Raw genomic sequence first — 24,250 nt, 5'->3', positions numbered from 1 at the left:
GACGACGCCATCACATGGCTCCTCTAACAGCCCTTCATCACAGTCTAAACAACTGCCTTATCAATGTCACTCCCCCACCAAAAAAGAATTAACACATACACACAAAAAACTTTAAAAGGAATAATGTTCTGTTGAAGGATGTTCTCAGAAAGGAAAACTACTCTCCCTGTTCCATCACCACTACCACCTCTGCATCTCCTACCAACAGATCCCAGCAGAAGAGCTGCTCCACAAAGGTGCTACGTTTATACATTTGTTGAACTGAACACACCACAAAATCAAGATGTGGTACAGCTGCAAGAGTCTTGGTCCAGCGGTTCTCAGATTTGTCTGCTAATGAACTCTGTTTGATGACCAAATTTTTTTCTGATAAACAAATTTTATTCAGAAATTCCATACGTAAAAGATAAATGTGATCAACCAGCTCAGAATCAAATTAAACTTTGTAGTTTGCAACATACTCAGAGAAAACACGGAACGACGCCAGCACTTTGGGCAGAAGCCGAGTACAAGAGCACTTAAATGACCTGTTCAGGTTCATACAGAGACTGGGGCAGAACTGGGATAAACAGTCCCCAGTTTCTGAATCCCATGTGGTTCTTTTCTTATTAGCTGGGCTGTCTGCCAGCAGGCTCTCAACACTCTGGGATGCCTGCACATCACCACCGGTTTGATTCCCCTCTCGAGAACTCCCCTGGCCCAGCAGCACCCCTCAGCCTCCACCTTGTGACAGCACCCTCATGGCTTCAACAGTTGTTTTCAAGGTGTTCTGCACATCAGTGCTTTTAGGAGTTTTGTGTTTCAGGTAAATTTTGATTTTTAAACACACATTTTTTTCACTAACATCTTAGAGAATTCACACTATGTTGTCAGTTTAAATTTTAAAATAACCAATGGATTAATGTATATTATCAATTAACCAGCTTTTTTAGAGAAACATAAAAATCCTTCTACTAATCTGTGCATATACTTTGGCTTCTCTCAGAAGTCACCAACTTAGGGATGCCCAGCTGGCTCAGTCGGTTGAGCCTCTGACTGGGTTTCGGCTTAGGTCATGACCCCAGGGTCATGAGATCGAGTCCTGTGTTGAGCTCTATGCTAAGCATGGAGCCTGCTTAAGATTCTCTCTCCCTCTCTCTCTCTCTCCCCCCGCCCCCCGCTCATGCTCCCTCTCTCAAATTAAATAAATAAAATAAAAAATAAATAATAATTTAAAAAGAAGTCACTGACTAGAAAAATTACAGCCTCCTGCTTGTTTTGTTGCTGTTGCTGCTTCACGTGTCGGCTCACCAGACACACAATCCAGGTGAGCCATAGGGTTATGCACACCTGCTTGGCTGATGCTCCCCCAAGGGCTACTGGCAAGCTGATGCACAGTGCCTGGCACATAATAGGGACTCCATGAATTCTGACTCATGAACTCAGTGTCAAGTGAACCCCCAAGTACTATCATGATAACAGCGTAACAGAGACAGTTTCCTTACTTGTGTTGAAGTTTGGGGTGCCTTGCTATAACCTAAGGTATGCTTCAAACTCTGGCATAAAGATAAGTGCACCCAACACTTGGACAATGACATTTTACTGCTTAGCATGGCCTATATACTCTGCTCTTTGGCTCCAGAGTGGACCTTTGAAACCTAGAAAATAACCTCGGTGCTCAGTTCAAAGACATGCTGGGGAGAATTCTAAGCCCAAGGGAATGGAGAAATACAAGGGCACATTAGTCCCCTGATCTCCTGAGCTCTCTGGCTTCTTGTGTACTCTTTACTCTCTGTTACCTCCTCGCTGACAGGAAACATCAACTACACAAGCCCCATGTGAGGAATACAAAAAATATTTGTTGAACTGATTTCTTTTTAAAGTCAGAGAAAGAAATCCAGAAAGTCAGCTGCAGATGAAAAACTGACAGCTATGGCTCTCTAAGGGGATGTGCGGTTTTGAAAAATATAGTTCATAAATCGTCTATTGAGTAAAAGGAAGAAAAATAGAACGGTTTTGAATTCCCATGCAGTCAAAAATATAATAAACAACACATCTACTTATTGTTAATAAAAAATAAAATGCCGAAACAATTCAGAATACCCCATGTATTTACTGTTAAGTGTTTCCTAATAAGGAATAGACTTGTTTAAAAAATCACAACACAAAATTGGTATTTTCCTCATTTTCCACAGGTAACTGCTGTTCATTTTCTGTGTATTTTTCCAAAAAGCTTCCTTCACCCATATTAATGCATATACATAAATACACACACACACACACACACACACACACACAAACTATATTTGGATTCAACAAATAACTCCTGAAGGCCTATGCAATGAGGAACACAAGGGTCAAGGTGAATGTGGGTCCTGATTTAAATTTTTCACAAAAACAATATCCAATATATTACTCACAAAACATTTTTTAAATGTAAACTTCACCACCACCACAAGAAGTAAGTAAACTTGATAGTACTACCACAATTTGATACATCAGGAAACCGAAATGAGAGGTCCAGTCCTCTGCCCAGAAACTTACCTAGTATCTACAGGAAACCACGTCAGGCCTAGCACACAAGTCACAGAGGACTCCAGAACTAGCACTCTCGCCATGAAATAAAGGTGGTAAGTAAGTGATAATAAAAGTGATGAGCAATAAAAGTTTGCAATCTAGGAGATAAGTTTGAATTCAGAAATCAGATAATGATTAACTAGTACTTATATGACAGAGCTTACCTAAAGGCAGCAACTAGTGGTGCGTAAATTGAGTCTCCATCATAAACGTATAAATGATCCCAACTACACTCTGTAGCAAAATGATTAAAACGAAGTCTCATTATTCTATTTGGCCTGAAAAGAACAAAAAAAAGAGTAATTTATAATAATCAGCATAACTACCAGACATTTGAGAAGAAAACAGACATAGATTTTTAAAGATAAATTTACACGGAGAGAAGAAATCAATAGTATATAAACAACATTCCTTTATCTGTCAAAGATTTACTTTTCTTTGTACTTACTATGTGCGAGACCACTAATCATGCAACGGTAAACAAGGCGGACAGGTCTATGCCTCTTCAGGCCCTACAGCCCATACAGTGGCTGTTCTTTAACAGCCTGTGAACCAACCAGTTAGCTGTTTCATTTCTGCACTTCCTTTCCTATTCAACTTAAGATTTCACACTACATCATTTCACACACACAACTGCCAATTCTCTAAACTTGCCTACCCTTCTGCCTTTTCATGGAGCTACCTGGCAAAGCCCCGGTCTAGAGGAAACCAGTGATCTCCTTTGATTCAAATTAAATGCAAAGAAAACTAAGCTGTGCTGGAGGTAGTCACAACACTGGATAGGCTGGTTCCAGGACTGGTCACAGCTCACCAACTTCAAATTGGCACTTTACTTCTGCCAGCAGTCAGTCCTACTACTAATTCTCTCTCTCCTTCCCCACAATTGCTACTAACTCCCAATTACTATTTCAAACCACTCAGTCTCACCTCCTTGCTTAAGCTCAGCACTCAAAAATCTCTCAACTCCCCATTTTCCAAAACAGATACACCTGTCTATTCCTCCTTCCATCTCTTAAACATTTCACATCTCCCTCTCATCTGGAACTTCCCACATCCATATTTAAATGTCCTTAAGTCTCACACATTTTACCAAAAAAACAACAAAACATAAAAACTTCAAATTTCAACTCTCCTTCTAGCCATTACCCAACCTACCCCTCCTCTCTCCTCTGAAGAGAGTGAACCTCCACACAAGACTTTGCTTTCTGTTTCCTCACATCCTACTCACCCACTTTGTTCTCAAACCTGGCTTCTACCCAAACACTCCACTCAAAAAGCTCTTGGTAAAATCAGCACCATTTATACCCTGGTGATGTCTAATTATATGTCTCCAGTCTAGGCCTTCCCTCTACCCCACACGTGTCTACCTAACATCTCTAAGCAAACAATTAAGTACATAAGCAAGTTAACTCAGCTGATGATAACTACCATGAAGAAATGAAAGGAATGTGATGTGTCCAACAGGTGGCAGGGAGTTATCCCAGAAAGCTTTGGAAAAGATGAGAATGACAAGAGATAAGCCATGTGAAAAAAGCTGGGGAACAATGTTTCAGGCAGAGGGAAGAGCACAGTCTTAAAGTCTTAGTGAGAAAGGGATTGATGTGTCTAGGCAACGTGAAGAAAATCAGCATGTCTGAAACAGAGCAAACAGAGGAGACCACAGGAGACAAGAAGCGAGAGGTGGGCAAAGGGCAACGGCAAAAACCGGGAGGCCAATTTCAAGGCTATCACCGTGGCCCAGAAAACAGAGGATGGCTGGGGTCTTACAACAACTGTAGAGATGAAGATGAAAGGGAGATCGTAAATGGATTGGGAAGACACTCTAGAGGGAGAACAGACAGAACTTACTGGCAGGCTGAATATGGAGATAAGAAAGGAAGGAGTTAAACTTTTTTGCTTAGGCTCGGGAGGAACCACCACCAAGGGCACACTGGGAGGGATGCTGGAGAAAGACGTCAGATAGAAATAAACTGACAGAAAGGGCAAGAGCAAACAACTCCTTAAAGCAGCCATTCTCAAAGTGGGGTCCTCACAATGCCAGAGGCCTTGGGACCCGTTGGCATTTACTGATGGTGCAAGAGCAGTGGTGGGTGAAACTGCCGGTACCTGAGAACAGAGCAGGGCAGAGGCACCAAACCGTACCAGTAATCGCTGTTACTCTTTAATACTACACGTTCACAAGGAAAAAGGAGTTTCATTTAAGAGTATCTTTATGAAGCGGTAAAAACTGCTAATTTTATTAAACTGTGGCCCACGAATACACATCTTTTGAATATTCTGCCTGGCAGGCTGGGAAGTGTGCATAAAGCACTTCTGCTGTCTAACAAAGTACTGTAGGCTCCAGGAAAATCGCTTTTGCAATTGTTTGAGTGCTGAGCTGAACTTACCGCTTTTTTCTCGAACACTACTTATCATTTTTACTTGAAAGGACAACTGACAAACTATGGTTACTCAGACTTGGATATCTGGTAGATACTTCCTTAAAAATGAACAAAGCAGGTCTGTCACTTCAAAGAAAACAACTGGCAGTATTTGTTGCCAAAGATAAAATACAGGCTTTCAAAGCAATAATTAGTTTTGGAAAATCTGTCTCTGCCACCCAGATAAAACTTCCCAATGCTTAAAATTTTCTGATGAGATTAAATGGTGACATTAACCGGGGCGCCTGGGTGGCTCAGTCAGTTAAGCATCTGACTTCAGCTCAGGTCACGATCTCACGGTCCGTGAGTTCGAGCCCCGCGTCGGGCTCTGGGCTGACGGCTCAGAGCCTGGAGCCTGCTTCGGATTCTGTGTCTCCCTCTGTCTCTCTGCCCCTCCCCCGTTCATGCTCTGTCTCTGTCTCAAAAATAAATAAACGTTAAAAAAAAAAATTTTTTTTTAAATGGTGACATTAACCAGTGTGATTTTTTTCATATTGTATCATGAAATATATCAAAATTAGGAAGATCTGAATAGTTCAGGGAACCATTATTTTCTAAATAACCCATATAACCTGTTACAAAACCATGCAAAGCTTAAAGAGCCATTCAAAAGTATAAGAAAACTCAAAAGATTTTAATTTAAATTCCAAAAGTTCATTAATAATGTTTTAGATTCCACACTGCAATTTACGTTTAAGAAATTAGCACTTGTCAAGCTTTGATGCAGTGTCAAAGAAGACCATCCAAAATTATTTAAAAATGTTATTCAGATATCCTTCCTTTTCCTACTACACATTCAAGTGAAGCCTAATTTTCTTCACATGCTTCAACCACAATAACATATTCTAACAAACTGAATGCAGAAGAAAATATGATAATCCACCTATCTTCTACTGAGCCAGACAGAGAAGTGATTTTACAAAAATGTAACACGATACCATTCTTCTCACTGATGTTTTTTAAATATAGGGTTTGCTTTTTCATAAAAATATGCCATTTTGTGCTAACATGTAGTAGGTTTATTATTGCTTTTAAATGAGTTAATAAGGAATTTCCTTAGTTTTTATTTATAATATAATAAACACAGATATAACCCACACAAACAAGAGTTATTTGGAATTTTCAAAATTTAAGAGTGTAAAGGGGTCCTGAGACCAAAAAGTTTGAGAAACACTGCTTTAAAGATGTGCCATGAAGAGAAGAAGGCAACAGCTGGAGGGGCACAGGAGGTCCAGAGAAGAAGCTATTTTTATTTTCCTGCCCACAATAAAAATAAGTACTTAGAAAAATGATATAATATTATAATTTTCTAATGGTATAAATCATTTAAAATATTCAATATGATAACTGAAAATATACAAACTTCTGGTGTGTACAATTCATTCACAGCTTTAAATCAACACAAAACAAAAACTGAAAACAAAAATTGTTTTCAAATTCACAATGAAGGTTAATAAAATATTCACTTGTCAAATGAAAAGTTATCAAATAAAAAATATTTTAAGTACTCTATGCTACAGGTTGTTAATTTTACGTGTAAAATAAGTAACGCCACACTGAGCTCTAAAAAAAAAAAAAAATTTAAACCAGCCATTACTACTTACTGTCCTTCAATGAGCCATGTACATTTTGTTTTATATTTATAATTTCCAGGTCCATCTGTTACAAACCCAGAAGATCCAGTTAGTCTGTAATGCAAAAAACAAACAAACAAACAGAAAACAAAAAACAAAAATGTAAGTCCATCCAAGTTTCACATACTAATCTTTCTTAATTCTCAAATAATGCAAGTTAAGCATAGTAAGTACATTAATGCACACTATAACCAGAAGAAAATGACTGGGTAGTTATAGTCAGATTATACTAATCTAGATGAAAAAAATAATTTCCATAAACTTAAGAAAGGGGGGTACAAATACATTAAAACCAACAGGAATTGGGGAAAAAAAGCGTTATCTAAATCTTTCTAGCTGAGATAGGAAAATCATACTTTGAAAATGGCTACCATGAAAATGGCTACAAGAACTTACTTATAAATATGAGCTGGTTTTTAAAAAGATCACACAGTTATAGTTACGACTAAAGGGTATTTAATACAATAACACCGTGGAAAGCAGAATTGTGACAGGCAAGCACGTCAAGCCACAATACACAACGGACCCATCACAGCCATTTGGCTGCCACTTCTGAAGGCAATCTACCACGTCCCACGAGCAGTGACCGTCAGCACCTGTCTTCCCACATTCGTGCCAAGTCTGAAGTTTAATATTTTTAGGTCTTGACTATATGATAGGCATATACTGATATCTCATTAATGTTTTGGCTGGTACATACCTTGATGCTTAAGTGTCTTCTCATATGTTTTGGTCATTTGTATTTCCTCCTCTCTGAATTAAAATTCCATATTCTTTGCCCACTTTGCTACCAAGTTGTCTTTTTCAAATTAATGTTTAGGAGCTCTTTTTATATTAAAGAGCTCCCATCTGCATGTAAAATGTACTATAAATACATTTTCTCAGTTTACTTTTTTCTTTATATTTTGTGTCTGGTATCTTTTCCTATATAGAACTTTCGAAATTTAAGAAGGATGCTATTTCCTTCCACACTGCTGTTTCCAGATCATCTTTTGTCCATCTTCCATCACCAATGTCAGCCTGTCTGAAACAGATGCTCTCCTCTGGGTCTTACTCCCTTACATTCTGACTTATCTACTGACATCCCAGTTACTCCTTCTTGCCCACTGATATTAGCATCTAGTTCATTCAACTACATCAACATATAAGATGTTCTAATCAGAACCCAGTTTTTCCATTTCTTAACTTCACCATTAACAGTCTTTTTTTCCACCCATATTAGTCACCCACTCCTCTGGGTCCTGCCATTTCCTGTAAAAGCATGAATACCAAAATCTGCATTTTAGGCATCCTACATTCTGGCCACCATCTCTTCTCTCTCAAGTTCATTTAGCCTAGTTCTCCCTTTCCAGTGAGTCATCATCCCCATGGGGACCTCCAATCCACTGAACTATCACTTCTTCATGCTCATCACCCACCACACACACATTCGACTTTCCCACATAAGATTCCATGGTCCATCACAATTATCATCACCTTCAAATCCTTCTTGGACTTTTGCCCTTCTCTCCCTCTGCTGTACTCACCTGGATACTGGTATCTCCATGTCTTACTCCCAACATCCATTCTAACCCAAAAAGATTAGTCTGAGCCACTCATGGTTTCCTATGCCCCCTGACAATAACTGATTAGAAACCTAACACAACTGACAGAAAAACAAAAATAGTAATGGCTTAACCAAGATAATAAAGTCCAAAGGTAAGAAATACAGAGAACACAAAAGGATTTCCATAATCATGAGGGACCTAATGTTCTTCTATCTAGTTGCTTTGTCATCCTCAACATATGGCTTCCACCTCATAATCCAAGATGGCTGCTCAAACTCCAGCTTTTATTCCCACATTGTACCCAGCAGGAAGGAGGAAAACAAAGTGCACATTCCCTCCTTCTAAGTCAAACAAGACAATTCAACTTATATCCCATCAGCCAAAACTTAGTGACATATCTAAATGTAGAGGGAGGCTGAGAAATGTAGCCACTATTCCAAATGACCATGTATTCAGTGAAAAATCAGGATTCCCTTCATTAGAGAAGTGGAGAAAGGAGACGAAGGGTCATTACTAGTTTCTGTCACAGCACATAATCAAATACTTAAATGTCAGGGGAAGTCTTGATGGAGGCCTTCCAGGAAGTATTTTCTCATTAACAAAGACAGTGTGGTAGACAGGAAGATTTGCCACATAATCTCCCTTCTGAGGAAGGACTAACAGCCTGGTCAACAGTTTTTCGGCTCTTACAGTTCCTTCAGGAGCTGCCTTGCCCCAGGTCACACCCTGCCCAGGGTGGTCCATACCACAAAGGGTGGAAAGTCTGGAGCAATCCAACAAAAAACAACTCTGACAGTCCTTGCTTCTGAGCTCCCCTTTGTCAGGCCTACACTGAAGTTCAACTTCTTCCTTTGCCCAATTCTGCTCTCTGCACCTTCCTCTCACACTGTTATAACCAATTTGTGCCCCAAACACAAATCTCAGTAATGCAGCCATTATGCTACAAGGCTGAACAGGAAGCCAATACCAAGGATGACCAACCAAAGGAATGCAAAGGTCCATGAACACAGCATCAACCAACCACAGAGACCACTCCCAGTTTATGGGCAAATAAACTTCCCACTGGTTACTGGTTTATTGTATATGTATGTGTGGACAAAGTTTAGGCCCTTCTAGCTCACAATGTTTTCTGGCTTTCTACTATGCTTGTTTTGCTCCTAAGGGTTGCTCTGGACTGCACATAGACATGCTCAGGTATTTGCAAATCAGCATCACTTTTAGAAAAGAAATAGGTCATTTTTATTTTAAATATCTACTCAGTATTTTTAAATCTAGCATTTACATAATTTTACAGACAATGCATAGTTATGATCACAGACAAGCTGTCAACTAAACGACGATTCACCTTTTGTAACTTTTCTCCCCAAGTATACCCCCACCCACACCACATTAAGATAAACATTTAACCACCTAGTAAGCATTCTTAACTATTTTTCTTCATATTCATGAGCCCATGATATATGCACAGTTCTCTTAATTTTTGGCTACACATATTATACAAACTTTTCTGCATCTTCCTTTTCTAACCCAACAAAACTTTGTGACAGTCTCTCCGACTAAACAGGTATTAGTCTAATTCACTTTTTGTGAAGCATATTCTAACCTATGGAGGTAGTGGTTTTTTCCCTGCCTTTCTCCTACTAACATTCATTTTGTTTTCAGTCAGTTGGCATTATGCACATTGCTGCAATAAATATCCCTATACATATGGCCTTACTTGTGCTTTAATTTCTAAGAATAGAATCTTAGGAGGAGGATTACTGGGCCAAAGGAATATGAATTTTAATTGTTAAACAAGCTGCCAATTTTCAAAAGGCTGTAACAACTCACATTTGCATCAGCAATACGTGAGAATATGCTATTTTCCACATCCTCTCTGTATTCTTGTTACTTTTAAATTTTTAACTTGAGGGGCAGCTGGGCGGCTCGGTCAGTTAAGCACCCAACTCTTGATCTCGGCTCAGCTCATGATTTCATGGTTTGTGAATTCAAGCCCTGCGTCAGGCTCTACGCTGACAGCATGGAACCTGTTTAGGATTCTTTCTCTCTGCCTCTTCCTCGCTTGCGTGCACTCTCCCTCTCAAAATAAATAAATAAACATTTTTTAAAAAATAAATAAATAAATAGGGGTGCCTGGGTGGCTCAATCCGTTAAACATCTGACTTCAGCTCGGGTCATGATCTCAGAGTTTGTGAGTTCGAGCCCCGTGTCAGGCTCTGTGCTGACAGTTTGGAGCCTAGAGCCTGCTTTGGATTCTGTGGCTCCCTCTCCCTCTGCCCCTCCCCCGCTGGCACTCTGTCTTGCACTCTCTCAAAAACAAATAAACATTAAAAAAATCAAACAAACAAAATGAAGTTACATTTGTAATAAATAAATAAATAAATAAATAAATAAATAAATAAATAAATTCTTTTAACTTAAAATTCCCTATGTTCTAGTGAATGGCTAACAAATGGTTACTGAAAATTTAGAGAGACTTGAAAGGGGAAGGCTAGGAATATCAACTAAACTTTCAGGTCAAGTTTTACATTCTCGTTGGCAATCCAGGTGTAGATACCAGTACTGCCTGTGCTCACTTCACTAGCAGTAGCACAAAGACACTGGATTGAAACCAAGGCTTTTCAACAATACAAAACCAGAAATATAAAGAATTAACTCGTTGCTTCTACCAACTTTCCAACTCAAGAATACGCTGAGGGTGATTATGTGGTAGAAACAAATACAGGGAAAATAGGGGAACCCTCCAAAGGAGGCGGGTTTCAAAGAAGTCAGCTTACAATGATTTCTACTTTATTTGTATTATTACCAGGCAATGTGGCCTATAAAAAAAACCCTCAACTTTTCTCACCTGTTAAGATGTTCTTTGTGGTCAAGTATGTTGGACATTGATAAACTCTGACCAAAGTTCCTTGGACGTTAAAAATTAAAAAAAAAAAAGATTGGGGCGCCTGGGTGGCTCGGTCGGTTAAGCGTCCGACTTCGGCTCAGGTCATGATCTCACGGTCCGTGGGTTCGAGACCCACGTCGGGCTCTGTGCTGACCGCTCAGAGCCTGGAGCCTGTTTCAGATTCTGTGTCTCCCTCTCTCTGTGACCCTCCCCCGTTCATGCTCTGTCTCTCTCTGTCTCAAAAATAAATAAACGTTAAAAAAAATTTTTTTTTAAATCTTTTTAAAAAGATAATCTATTGTAGGAAATGTAAACTACTATGTATGTGTAATTCAGTTTATTGAATTCACTATTCAAACCCTTTATATTCTTACCTGTTACCTACAAGATCTAATTCTGAGAAAAGTATATCAAAATCCCATACCATGACACATTTGCCACATTATTTTTGCTTTATGTATTTAGCTATTTAGCCATATAAGCTCCATAACTATTAGATCTTCATAAATTGTCTCTTTTATCATGATAATAACCCACTTATATAGTTTGATGTTCACATTCCACCTTGTCTACTGACAACCGATTTTTTTGTTGTTTTCCTGGGCCATAGCTCTATATCCAACTCTGTTTTTCATATTTCCTTACCAAATTTTCAAGTCTCTTTCTTCTAAGCAGGATATGGTTAGGTTTTGTTTCTTAACCTGACAGTTTTACTGTCATAATATAATCTATTCACATACAGTACGACGTATGACTGCTATACTGATTTGATTTCTTCCAACCAAAAATTTAAATCAATCTTAGTGAGGAGTAATTCATATACAATAAATGGCACCTTAAATGTACTATCTGTTAGGTTTTGACAAATGTACACACGTGGGGAACCCTCCCAAACAACACGTAAAACAGGTCTTGTTACCCCGGAAAGTTCCTTCACACACTTTGCAGGTAATCCCTCCCACTACTGATCTTATTTCCATCACTATAGACCAGTTTTCTACAACCTAATTTAATAAAGTCATACAGAGACACTCTTGTGCCTCGCTTCTTTTGATCAGCAAAATGTTTTCTCAGTATTGTGTGTATCCGCAATTTGCTCCTTCCTATTGCTGAGTAGTATTCTACTGCATGAATATACCACAACCTGTTTATTCATTCTCCTGTTGACAGACGCTTGGATTATGTAGTTAGAGGCTCTTATGAATAAAGATGCTAAGAATACTGTGTACAAGCCTTTGTGTGGGCATGTGTGGACATTCCTCTCGGATAAATACGTAAAAGTGAAGTCGCTAGATCAAATAATAGATATATAGTTAAATTTAAAGAAACTGCCAAAACGTTTCCTAAGTGGGTGTACCATCTTACACTCCCATCCCATCTAAGTATGAATCTTCTCTGCTCCCAGGTCTCCCAACACCCCCCTGGTCTCAAGCACAGGTAAGATTCTGCCCATCCATTTAGCAATATATTGACCTTGTGGAGGTCAGGAACACCTGCTATACTCCGTGAGTGCAACATCACACTTTCCAGGATCTGCTGCTTCATCATCCATGCCCCCTGCTACACTGGCCCAGTCATACATCAGTTCTCTCTGTCTGGAAGGATCACAACAGATCCCAGATCCTGTAAGTTTCCCGTAGGTCCCCACAGCAAGCTGGCTCAAGAAAAGCAGAGTGCTTACAGTTGGGAGAGCCAAGGAAACAAGTCTCATACAGGCTGCCATGTTCCTCATATCCCCCTTGGCTCCTCTTCATAGCTAAAGTCCATTTAAGTTTGGATTTTCTGTTGCTTTCAAGTAAAAACCATCCCAGTTACTAATTTCACCAATTCTGAAATGAACAAATTTTTCCTAATAGTCCAGAAACCAGGATGCACTGTAAAATCAACGGCATGTCACAATTTAAAGGAAGTGCTTTTTTTTTCTTTCTTAGTAGTACACGAGGTAAGAGTGCATTTTACACTCAGTGGCATCTTAGCAAGCTGAAATTACACATATGGCAAACCCTAAACCTGGCTGAACCCAACTCTGCTTACTTAGTATATGCAACCAAATAGCCGGATAAAACTAGAGACATAACATTGTGCTGACTGGTCTTACTTCACATTTATAAACACACATCTCAAGTAGATTCTCAGCACTGCAGGACAACAATCCTTCCATTTTTCTGGTCAATTCTCTTTTATACCTTATTTTCTTTCAACTTTCTAAACCCTCTTCCCCCTCTTCAATTTCAGCGGATGATCAGTGAATTGCTTTACTTATTCGTTTCATATCTATTTTTCCCCAGTGGAATGTAAATTTCATGACAGTGAAGATTTTTGTCTGTTCTGTTCACTAATTCCAGTGCCTAGAAATGTGCCTGGCGTCCTAACGGCACTAAGTGAATAGTAATAAAAGAAAGAAATTAGGAGAGAACTATATTTTCTTCCAATTACTAAATGCATGTACTTTGCCTTCCAGTTATAATGGATAAACTATCTAAATCCATCTAAGGTTAAATTTTCTACCTGGGCCTATAATCCTCAAATTCTACTCAATCAGGGCACCAGCAGAACAAACCTAATTCCAACCCCTACCCCACACTTCTCTCTACTGGATCAGCAGAAGATGAGCTGTCGTATTCCCTTCCTAAAAAACAAACTCCCTTGGGGTGCCTGGGTAGCTCAGGTGGTTGAGCATCTGCCTTCGGCTTGGGTCATGATCTCATGATTTCATGGTTTGTGAGTTCAAGCCCCACATCAGGTTCTCTGCTGTCAGTGCAGAGCCCACTTCAGATCCTCTGTCCCCCTCCCCCTTGCCCCTGTCCTACTTGCGCATGTGCTATCTCACTCTCTCTCTTAAAAATAAACTTAAAAAAAAAAAAAACCCTCCCTTTATCTCATGTTCCTCTCACGTTGCTGCCACTTCTTTGTTCACTTTTACAGCAAAAGTCTTGAGAATTACCCACTCTCACTGACAACACTCTCACCTACTAACTTCTTAACACATTCCAGCCAGGCTTTAACCCTAACCTCCTCAGCCACCCCCCCTACCCCACTCCCCCACCACCAAATCCTTTTGTTAAGTTATATAAGCATTTGAAATAGCTGATGCCTCCCTCTTTCTTAAAACACTTTCTTCACTTGGTTTCCAAAACCCTCCACTCTCAATTCACAACTTTTTCTCAATCCCCTCTGCTAAATTCACCTGCTTGTCCCAATCTCTAGTTGTAGGAATGACCCAGGGCTCCAACCTCAATCTGCTTCTCTGATGGAAGTCATATTGATCTCATACTGGCCCAAAACTTTAAATACCACTTCTATATTTTTTTAACAATGAAATTTTCATTTCTGTGATATGGTAATACCATTCTGATTATCCCAGGCAAAAACTAGGACTAATACAAGCATATCTGCTGTTTTTGTTTTTTTTTTTTTTTTTTTTCATATCTGCTGTTAAAAAAAAAATAGGGGCACCTGGGTGGCTCAGTCGGTTAAGTGTACGACTTCGGCTCAGGTCATGATCTCACAGTCTGTGGGTTCGAGCCCCACGTCGGGCTCTGTGCTGACAGCTCAGAGCCTGCAGCCAGCTTAGGATTCTGTGTCTCCCTCTCTCTCTGCCCCTCCCCTGCTCATACTCTGTCTCTGTCTCAAAAATAAATAAAAACATTAAAAAAAAAGACTTTCATTTTTTCTTTTCCAATATTTATGACTTTATTATTTTTCTAGCCTTATTACAATTAGTTAAGATCTCCATTATGATATGGAAAAATATTGGTGATGGTAAGTATCCTTGTTCTCTTCTCAATCTCAGGGAAAAGCTTTCAGTATTTCACCAGTGTGATATTCACCCTAAGTTCTTTGCAAAACCCTTTCTTAATACCAGATTAAGGAAGGATTTTTAACATTAGTATTGAGTTCTATTTTTTCAAAAAAAATACCAAAACTGTGTATCTAATGATCATTTGCCTTTTTTCCCTTATTCAATTAATGCTGTGAATGATACTGATTTTCAAATATTAAATTGACCTTGAATTTCTCAAATAAACCCAACTTGGTCATGATTCTTCTGATATTTTGCTGGATACAATTTGCAAATATCTTGTTTAAAAATTTTTATATGTTGGTTAGACTGACCTGCTTTTTCTTTGTCAGGTTTTGATAACAAAATTATGCTGGCTGTATAAAAACAAGAAAGAAATTTTACCTATTTCCTTATGCAGAAGTGTCTGTATAAGATTGGTGCTATTTCTCCTGTAAAAGTTTGGAAGAATTCACTGGTAAGACATCTGAGCCTGAAGTTTTCTTTTAAGCAAGTTGGTTTTACTAGAGTTTGCCATTTCATCTGATTTTTTCAAATTTATCAGAATAAACTTATTAGTAATAACCTCCTATGATTTTTCCAATGTATCTAGAATCTATAGTGATACCCCCTTTATCATTATTGACATCAGTAATTTGTTTTCTTTTTCTCTTTATCAATCTCTCCAGCAACTTACCAGTTTTGTCTTTTCTTTTTCTTTTTTCTTTTGTTCTAGATTTTATTTTTTTAAGTAATCTCTACAACCAACTGGGGCTCAGACTCACAACCCTGAGATCAAGAGTCACACGCTCCACTGGCTGAGCCAAACAGGCACCAGTCAATTTTGTCTTCTCTACTCTAATGACTTTTAATATATTTTGCAGTTCTTCCATATTCTTGAGTTGAAAACAGATCACTGATTTTCAATCTTTCTCTTTTAATGCATGCATTAAAAGCCCTAACTTTCATTCTCAGCATTGCATTAGTTGTATCCCATCTTCTGACATATAATACTCTCATTAACATTGAGTTCAAAATTTCAAATTCCCAGGGTGATTTCCTTTTTACTTCATGAATATTTTGAAGAGCACAGTAACTATATGGTGTAGTATTCTCCATATGTCAATTAAAAGTGTTCTAATTTTTTAAATGTTTTTGTTTCTTTTTGAGAGAGAGACAGACAGAGAGAGCATGAGCAGGGAAAGGTCAGACAGAGAGGGAGACACAGAATCTGAAGCAGGCTCCAGGCTCTGAGCTGTTAGCACACAGCCCGACTTGAGGCTCAAACTCTTGAACTGTGAGATCATGACCTGAGCCGAAGCTGGACACTCAACCAACTGAGCCACCCAGGCGCCCCAAGAGAAGTGTTTTAAAATCTTTGTTCTATTAATCAGAGAGAGGAGTATTAAAATATTTTTTAGCATCAATGGATGTTAAAAAAGCAGGAGGAAAACCTAATGAGGAGCAGAATATATGCATGGTTTTAAAGTGTTTCCCCACATACTGCTTACTGGTTGCAAGAAGGAAATAAAACCGTGAGTAGATAGTGGAGGAAAAAAAAAGATAATACCTCAAACAGGAAAACAAAATTAATATAAAAAATAAGGAAGACACAGGCATCACCTGCCTCCAAATGTGATATCCTGAGAAGGGATATCCCCTCACTTACACAGTATTCTGACCAAGGATGCATAACTTGAATCTAACCAGGAGGAAACACGAAGCAAAAGCAAAATAGGAAACTGGATTAAAAGAGGGAGGATGTATTCATGAAAGAATGTCAATATCATTAAAAATAAATAAATAAGAAAGGCAGTAGAAATGTTGTAGATCAGGAATCAGCAAACTATAGTCCGTAGGCCAAATCCTGCCTAACTGTTCATGTAAATAAATGTTGTTGGAACACAGCCATGCCCTTTTGCTTATTGTCAATGTTCATGTTACAAGAGCAGAAGTGAGTAACTATACAGACACGAAGCAGAAAATATTTACTATCTGGTCCTTTACAGAAAAGATTTGCTGACCCATATTCGAGATTAAAGTAGGCTAAAGAGACATAAAGATATGATGCAATACCCAACCCTACACCGGATCTGGTACTGGAGGTGGGGGAAGCAAATAATTTAAAGGACATTATCAGGTCAATTGATAAAATTCAGTAAAAAACAATATATTAAAGGTATTATATCAGTATTAAATTTACTGAAGGTGAAAACAGTACCTTAATACTTAAGTCTCTTAAAACTATCACTATTCTTAGAAAATACACATTATTTTTGAAAAAATTTTAAGTTTATTTTTGAGAGAAGAGCGTGCACACCATGGGAGAGGGGGAGGGGGTGGGGAAAGAATCCCAAACAGGCTACACACTGTCAGCGCAGAGCTGGACATGGGGCTAGAACTCACAAACTGCGAGATCAGGACCTGAGTCGAAACCAAGAGTCAGATGCTCAACCAACTGAGCTACCCAGGTACCCCTAAATAGTACTTCAATTTAAAGGGCCAAGGGCCACGAGACAGATATATCTTATTCTCAAATGGTTCACAGAAAACCACTGTGTGTATGTGTGAGAGAGAAAGAGAGAGCACAGCACAAGCAAGCTCACAAAAGACAGAGTATTTTTTATCGCTTTGCCTCTCTGTGCTTCTGTCCAGGTGTTTTCCCAACATATTCTTAGACATATTCTTATTCTTACAGTTCATTGATTCTCTCTTCATCTCTATCTAAAGTTCCTAAAATCAGTTACTGTATCTCCAGTTTCTGTTAATATTTTCTTCTTGAGAGAGAAAGAGAAAGAGAGACAGAGACAGAGAAAGAGAGAGAATGCACTCGTGAACACGGCAAGGACACCGAGTGGGGGAGAGAGAGAATCCTAAGCTGGCTCCACACCCGAAGAGTGGCTCACAACCATGAGATCATGACCTGAGCAGAAATCAAGGGTCAGATATTTAACCAACTGAGCCATCCAGGCACCCTGTTAATTCTTTTTTATATTTTCTAATTCTTTGCTGAAATTGTTGATCTTGTCATTTAGATTCTTAAAGCTATCAATCATTTCAAAGTCTGTTTCTAATCATTCTAACTGCTGACTTCTCCATGTCTCCAATAATGTCCTTCTTCTGTTCCAAGATCCAATCCAGAACCCAACACCGCAGTTAGCTGTCATGTCTTCTTGCCTCCTTGAACCTGGTTTTTTTTTAATAATTTAAATTTTAGTTGAAATAATAGATTCACATGCAGTTATAAGAAATTATAGAGTGATTCCTTGTATACTTTGACCAAGTTCCCCAAATGGTAACATTTTTCAAAACAATAGTGAAATACCATAACTAGAACACTGATGTTGATAAATCAATATTATTCAGATTTCCAGTTTTACTTATACTCATTCGTGTGTGTGTGTGCGTGTGCACGCGTAAGTTCTATATAATTTTGTCACGTGTGTAGATTCGTGCATCTATCACCATAGTCAAGATACTAAATGGTTCCAACACTATAAGGATTCCTCATATTGCCCTTCTGTAACCATACAGCTCCCTCCCACATCTCCCCCATCCCACCCCACCTGCCACTCCACATTCTTAACCCTTGGAAATATTTAATCTGTCATTTTATCTTTTTAAAAAAAATTTTTAAACATCTATTTATTTTGAGAGACAGAGAGCACAAGCAGGGAAGGGGGAGAGAGAGAGAGAGAGAGAGAGAGAGAGAGAGAGAGAGAGAGAGAGAATCCAAAGCAGGTTCCAGGCTCTGAGCTGTCAGCAGAGAGCCCAATATGGGGCTCAAACCCACACAACTGTAAGATCATGACCTGAGCCAAAGTCAGACACTTAACTGAGCCACCTAGGTGCCCCAATCTGTCATTCTGTCTTTATGCAATGTTCCTCTTTGTCTCTGGTAATTTTCTTTGCTCTAAAATATAATTTGTCAGGGCACCTGGGTGGCTCAGTTGGTGAAGACAGAGCTCCTGCTCTGTCTCTGTCTCTCAAAAAATAAATAAATGTTAAAATGGTAAAAAAAATTTTTTAATAAAAATAAAAAATATAATTTATCAATTATTAGTATAGCCATTCCTGCCCCTTTTACTCTTTCAGTTAATGCTTGCATGGAATACTTTTTCCATTCTTTTACTTTCTACCTACATACGTTATTGAATTTGAAGTGACTTTCCTACAAGCAGCATATAGTTGAGTCACATTTTTTCAACCAATCTGCATTTACATTTTAGGTAATTATTACATTTATAGTAATTATGGAAATGTTAAGACTAAATCGGCCACTCTATCATTCGTGTACAGTTTTCTTAGTGGTTACTCCAGGCACCAGAATACACATATGTGACTTATAACAATCTACCGGTGTAATGTTCTACCACTTTTAGTGGAGTGTGGCAACCTCACTTCCATTTAGGTCCTTTATCCTATTTTAATATCATCATATTGAGTATCAGATGGTTTTATAATTTTTATTCAGTCACCAAATATGATTGCTAAAACTCAGGAGGAAAAGGAGAGTCTATTACTTTATGTACCTGTATTTCTGCTCTCTCCATTGTTCCTTTTTTTTTCTTGATGCTCCAAGATTTATTCTTTTATCATTTCTTTTCTGTTTAAAGAATTTCCTTTAGCCAATCTTTAGTGCTAGATCTGGAAGCAACAAATTCTTTTTTATTTTCCATCATCTGAAAATGTTTTATTTCCCTTTAATTCCTGAGGGACAGTTCTGCTGAATACAGAATTCACAAATGACAGTTATTTTATTTCAACACTTAAGAAATAATGTGCCACTTCCACTGGTCCCCATGGTTCAGATGAGAAATCTGTTATCTGAACAGGTGTTCTTCATCATTTCTCTCTGGCTGCTTTCAAGAAACCTTTCTCTGCCCTTAAGTTTCCAGGCTTTCTATACTGTTCCATTGATCTATTTGTCTATTCTTTCACCAATACGACACTGTCTTGATTATTGCAGCTTTACAGTAAGTCATGAAGTCAGGGAGTGTTGATCGTCCAACTTTGTTCTTCTCTTTCAATATTGTGCTGACTACTCTGGGTCTTTGGTTTCTCCATGCAAATGTTAGACTCAGTTTCCCAATATCCACAAAATAATTCACTGGGATTTTGCTTGGGATTACATTGAATTTATAGATCAAGCAGGGAAGAAGGGAAGAACTGATATCTTGGCAACAGTGCGTCTTCTCATCCATGAGCAAGGGATGTATCTCCATGTACTTAGTTCTTGATTTTGTTCAGCAGGGTGTGTAGGTTTCCTCATATAGATTTTATACGTATTTTGCTAGACCTATGCCTGAGTATTTCAATTTTGGTGGTGCTAATGTAAATGGTACTGTGTTTTTAATTTCAAATTCCATTTCTTCATTGCTGGTACACAGGAAAGCAACTGACTCTCTGTGTATTAACCTTGTATCCATCTCACACTTTTAGATTTCAAGAGTTTGATTATGATGCATCTTGGTGTGGATTTGAGTTTCTCTTGTATGGGGTTTACAGTTTCTGAGACCTGGAGGTTTGTTTCTTTTGCCAAATTTGGTAAGTTTTCAGCCATTATGTCTTTCAAATACTCTCAGCCCCACTCTAATTTCCTTCTGGGACTTCAATTATACAAGTGTTAGATCTTTTCCAGGGGCGCCTGCATGGCTCAGTCGGTTGGGCATCTGACTTCAGCTCAGGTCACGATCTCACAGTTCATGAGTTTGAGCCCCACATTGGGCTCTGTGTTGGCAGCTCAGAGCCTGGAGACTGTTTCGGATTCTGTGTCTCCCCCTCTCTCTGCCCCTCCCCCCCCGCTCCTGCTCTCTCTCTCTCCCAAAAACAAATAAACATTAAAAAAAATGTTTTTTTAAACAAACAAAAAAACAAGTGTTAGATCTCTCTCACAGATTTTTTTCAAGTGTGTTTTCTCTCTGTTTAGACTGGAAGAACTCTATCCTTCAGTTCTCAGGTTCACTAATTCTATCCTCTGTCACTGTCATTCTACTAATTGAACCCATACAATAAGTTGCTGGGGGTGGGGGGGGGATGTTGCTGTTACTGTGGTTTTCAATTCTAAAATTTCCATTTGGTTCTAATTTCATTTGTAATTTGATTCTAATTTACTTAGTTCTTTACTGAGATTGTGTACTTTTATTTCTTTCAAAATAATTTTTAATTGATTTTGAAGCATTTTTATGACAGCCGCTTTAAAATTCTTGTGAGAAAATTCCAATATCTGATACATCTTAGACTGGTGTCTGTTGTCTTTTCTGATTCAAGTTGCAATTTACTTTGTTATTGGTATGACAAGCAAGTTTCTATTGTATCCTTAATATTTTGTCTCTTATGTTAGAAGTCACTAACACAGGGCCTTATTAAATATTTTATTTTAGCAGGTAGTCACCCTGTTTAGTTTTAGCATATGGACCTTACCCACTATTCTGGACTATTATTCCAATGGCAGATTAATTTTCAGAGTCTTTGTGGTATTATTTGGCCTGCTCTGTGTATCTGGTGCCACTGGGCTCCCAAGGGTCCCTGCTGGTGCTGCCTGAAGGGATGAAAGGAGTTTCCCCAAGCCAGGCTGCCAGGTGCCTATTGGTGGGAGAGGGGTGTGATGGCCTTAGGTTCCTCCCCAACCCTCCCCACCCCCCCCACCTCCCCACCCCCGCTTCCCAGTATCTCTGAGTGGGAAAGGCAAGTCTTGAACCCACAGAGACAAAAATGACAGAACATGCTGCTTCCCATAGGTGGGTCCCTCTTGCCAGTTCCACCCACCTGCCCCTGTATCTCTGGCTAGGGGAGAAGCAGCTCAGGCCCACATAACCAAAGAAACTTCCCTGGACCAGGCCACTTGCAGCTGTGTCCTTTTTGCCACTAGTGTTCACCCCGGTATCTTTGGTTGGGGGAAGAGACCCTCAGGTCCTCAAGGACAAAGAAGCTTCTCAGACTGGAACGATTGCTGTTCTGAGTCTCACTTGCTAGTTCTGCCCACCTGCCTTGATATCTCTCAGTGGAAAAGGGAAGTCTTAAGACCGGTGGGAAAAAGACTGCTTTGTCTCCAACCTTATATTCAGTGGATTCCTAATTGATTCCCCTTGGTTATGACATTAAGCTTGCCTGATGTTTTCAAAGGGATTTTCATTAAATTATTTTTTAATGTTTATTTATTTTGGAGAGAGACAGAGCATGAGTGGGTGAGGGGCAGAGAGCAAGGGAGACACAGAATCTGAAGCAGGCTCCAGGCTCTGAGCTATGAGCACAGAGCCTGATGCGGGGCTCGAACTCACGAACCACATCACGACCTGAATCGAAGTCGGATGCTTAACCAACTGAGCCACACAGGGGACCCTATGGGGACTTCCATTAGATTCATGGAAGGAATGAGCCTACCTGGACTACATTCTATTGCAGGTCAGAAGGTCAGGAAGCCTAAGGTCTGGGAGGCCTTTTTCTGTTGGCTAGGGGGATGCACTATTCCCTAGGGCTATATTGTTCTTCTAGTCCTGTGGTCCCAAACCAGCTCACCTCTTCTTCTTACAACCTTTCAGAGTCCTCCTTTGGTTGTGTTCTGTACCAATTCTAGGATGTATAGACTTAGCAGAGAAAACGGGTCTGTACTATCTCACCTGTACTAGAAATCTCCTATGAGTCTGCTTCAATTGTGTTTTCTCTCTGGATTTTTTAGTCAATTCTTTTATTCTTATATATATCTGGTTATTTAATTTAATGCCAGACTAAGTTTTATAAATATGTTGTAGATATAAAACATATATAGCTATATGTAAATATATATTACATGTTATCAGTAAATATACAAAAACTATACAGACAACTGAATCAATGATTGATGGTGTCTTTCTCCAGAGAAAATTTACCATTTACTTCTAGCAAGCAATAAGGCTAGGAGCAGGTTTCCTTAATCCAATCAAGGACTGAGGTGATTTAAAAGCTGGGCTTCAGCCTTTGTGAGAGCTAATTCTTAAGGTATAGCCTATCCTTCAGAGTTCCCAACTAAAAGCCTGGGGTGTTTTCCAACGCTCTTCCTTCTCTGCAGGCCCTGAACTCCAATTTTGTCCCCTAACTCTGCATAACTACCAAAAACTCTACTTAAAATCTCAGCCTCTCTGCTACCCCTTTGTTCAAACTCTTAGATGCACAATTCAAATCAGCCAATCACTCTAAGGGAAAAGCTATACCGAAAGCTGCCCTCACCCCTCTGAGTTTTCCTTCTCTAAAATATGAATCTTTCAAGTCCTTGCTGTCTGACGTGCTCACTTTCTAAAGTCTTAAACAGATTTTTTGAATTATTTTCCTTTTTTTTTTTTTTTTAGTTGTTCTCAGTTGGGAGTGTCAGCTTAGAAAAAGCTATCCTACCATTGATACAAACAGAAATCTTCCCATAGCTTGTTTTGTGATATGAAAAGACGTTCTGGGCTCATTTTATAGATTTCCTGGCTTCCTTTTTCCAAGGTACCCTAGGTTCCTTTTAGTGGGAATTATTACTTAGAGAATAGAGTCTGGAACTAGAAGTGCTTAATGCTGTCCAAGTGGGTTTCTCAGATTTTTAGTAGAGAGAACTAGGAAATACGTTTTTAAAAAAGAAAATACAGAGGCACCTGACTGATTCTGTTGGTAGAACATGCGATTCAGTCTCAGCATTGTGAGTTCAAGCCCCACGCTGGGCATAAAACCTACTTCAAAAAGTAAAGAAAAGAAAAGAAAAAGAAAAGAAAATATATCATGAGTTCATACTGACACTTCTGATCAAATTTAAGATTCCTGGATTCTTACCCAATCTCTGATTGTATCTCTTTTCCACATCAAAATCTATGGCCTCAATCCAATGTAACTATCTACTTGCTTACAATCTTACAACACAGAACCTCCAGAATTAACACTACCAATATTATTACCAAGTATCTGATTATTAAAATCAGTTTATACCTTTGCAGCTCTTTGTCCTTAGGGGTATATCCCAGTAGAAATTTACAGTCACATTACTCTGTTTCAGAGTCACTTGAAATACTCTGTATGCTTCAAACCTGATATACATTTAGGCTCACTTATTTCATTTTGTGTTTCATTTTTTTGGAATTTTTTCCTCTCATTTTATTTTTGTTTTATAATATGGTAAGGCATTTACATGATTCTAAAGCCTAATCCACAAAACAAAGTATATTCTAAGTCTAGGTTCCATAGCTGTTTCTTGCACCCAATCCCCTCCCTCTCCTCAGAGTAACCATTATTATTAGTTTCTGGTTTACCATTCCTTTGGTAGGTCTGTGTGTATACACAACAATACATATTTACATATGTATAGGCCCTTTCATTTGAAAAATCATAACCCACAATACCACTGTTCTGCCCCTTGGTTTTATCATTTAACAATATATTCTCAAAATGACCACATAGCATACATAGAGACATAGTCC

The 24,250-nt window shown here is 38.8% G+C and overlaps 1 protein-coding gene across 4 annotated transcripts in view; it reads right to left on the bottom strand.

Annotated features, from left to right (window-relative positions):
* ATRN (attractin) overlaps window positions 1-24,250 on the bottom strand; it is a 161,438-nt gene that overhangs the window by 119,354 nt on the left and 17,834 nt on the right. For all 4 annotated transcript variants that reach the window (XM_047067624.1, XM_047067625.1, XM_047067627.1 and 1 more), the window contains exons 2-3: window positions 6,581-6,664; window positions 2,721-2,834 (exon numbers count right to left, since the gene is read on the bottom strand). In XM_047067624.1, the coding sequence (XP_046923580.1) occupies window positions 2,721-2,834; window positions 6,581-6,664 (198 nt within the window). The remainder of the gene's footprint in view (window positions 1-2,720; window positions 2,835-6,580; window positions 6,665-24,250) is intronic.

Source organism: Lynx rufus, unplaced genomic scaffold, assembly GCF_022079265.1.
Source record: "Lynx rufus isolate CCGP_SWC_20201006 ecotype Redwood Valley unplaced genomic scaffold, mLynRuf1.p SCAF_8, whole genome shotgun sequence".
Lineage (NCBI taxonomy): Eukaryota > Metazoa > Chordata > Mammalia > Carnivora > Felidae > Lynx > Lynx rufus.
This window is presented reverse-complemented; position numbering and strand designations above follow the sequence as displayed.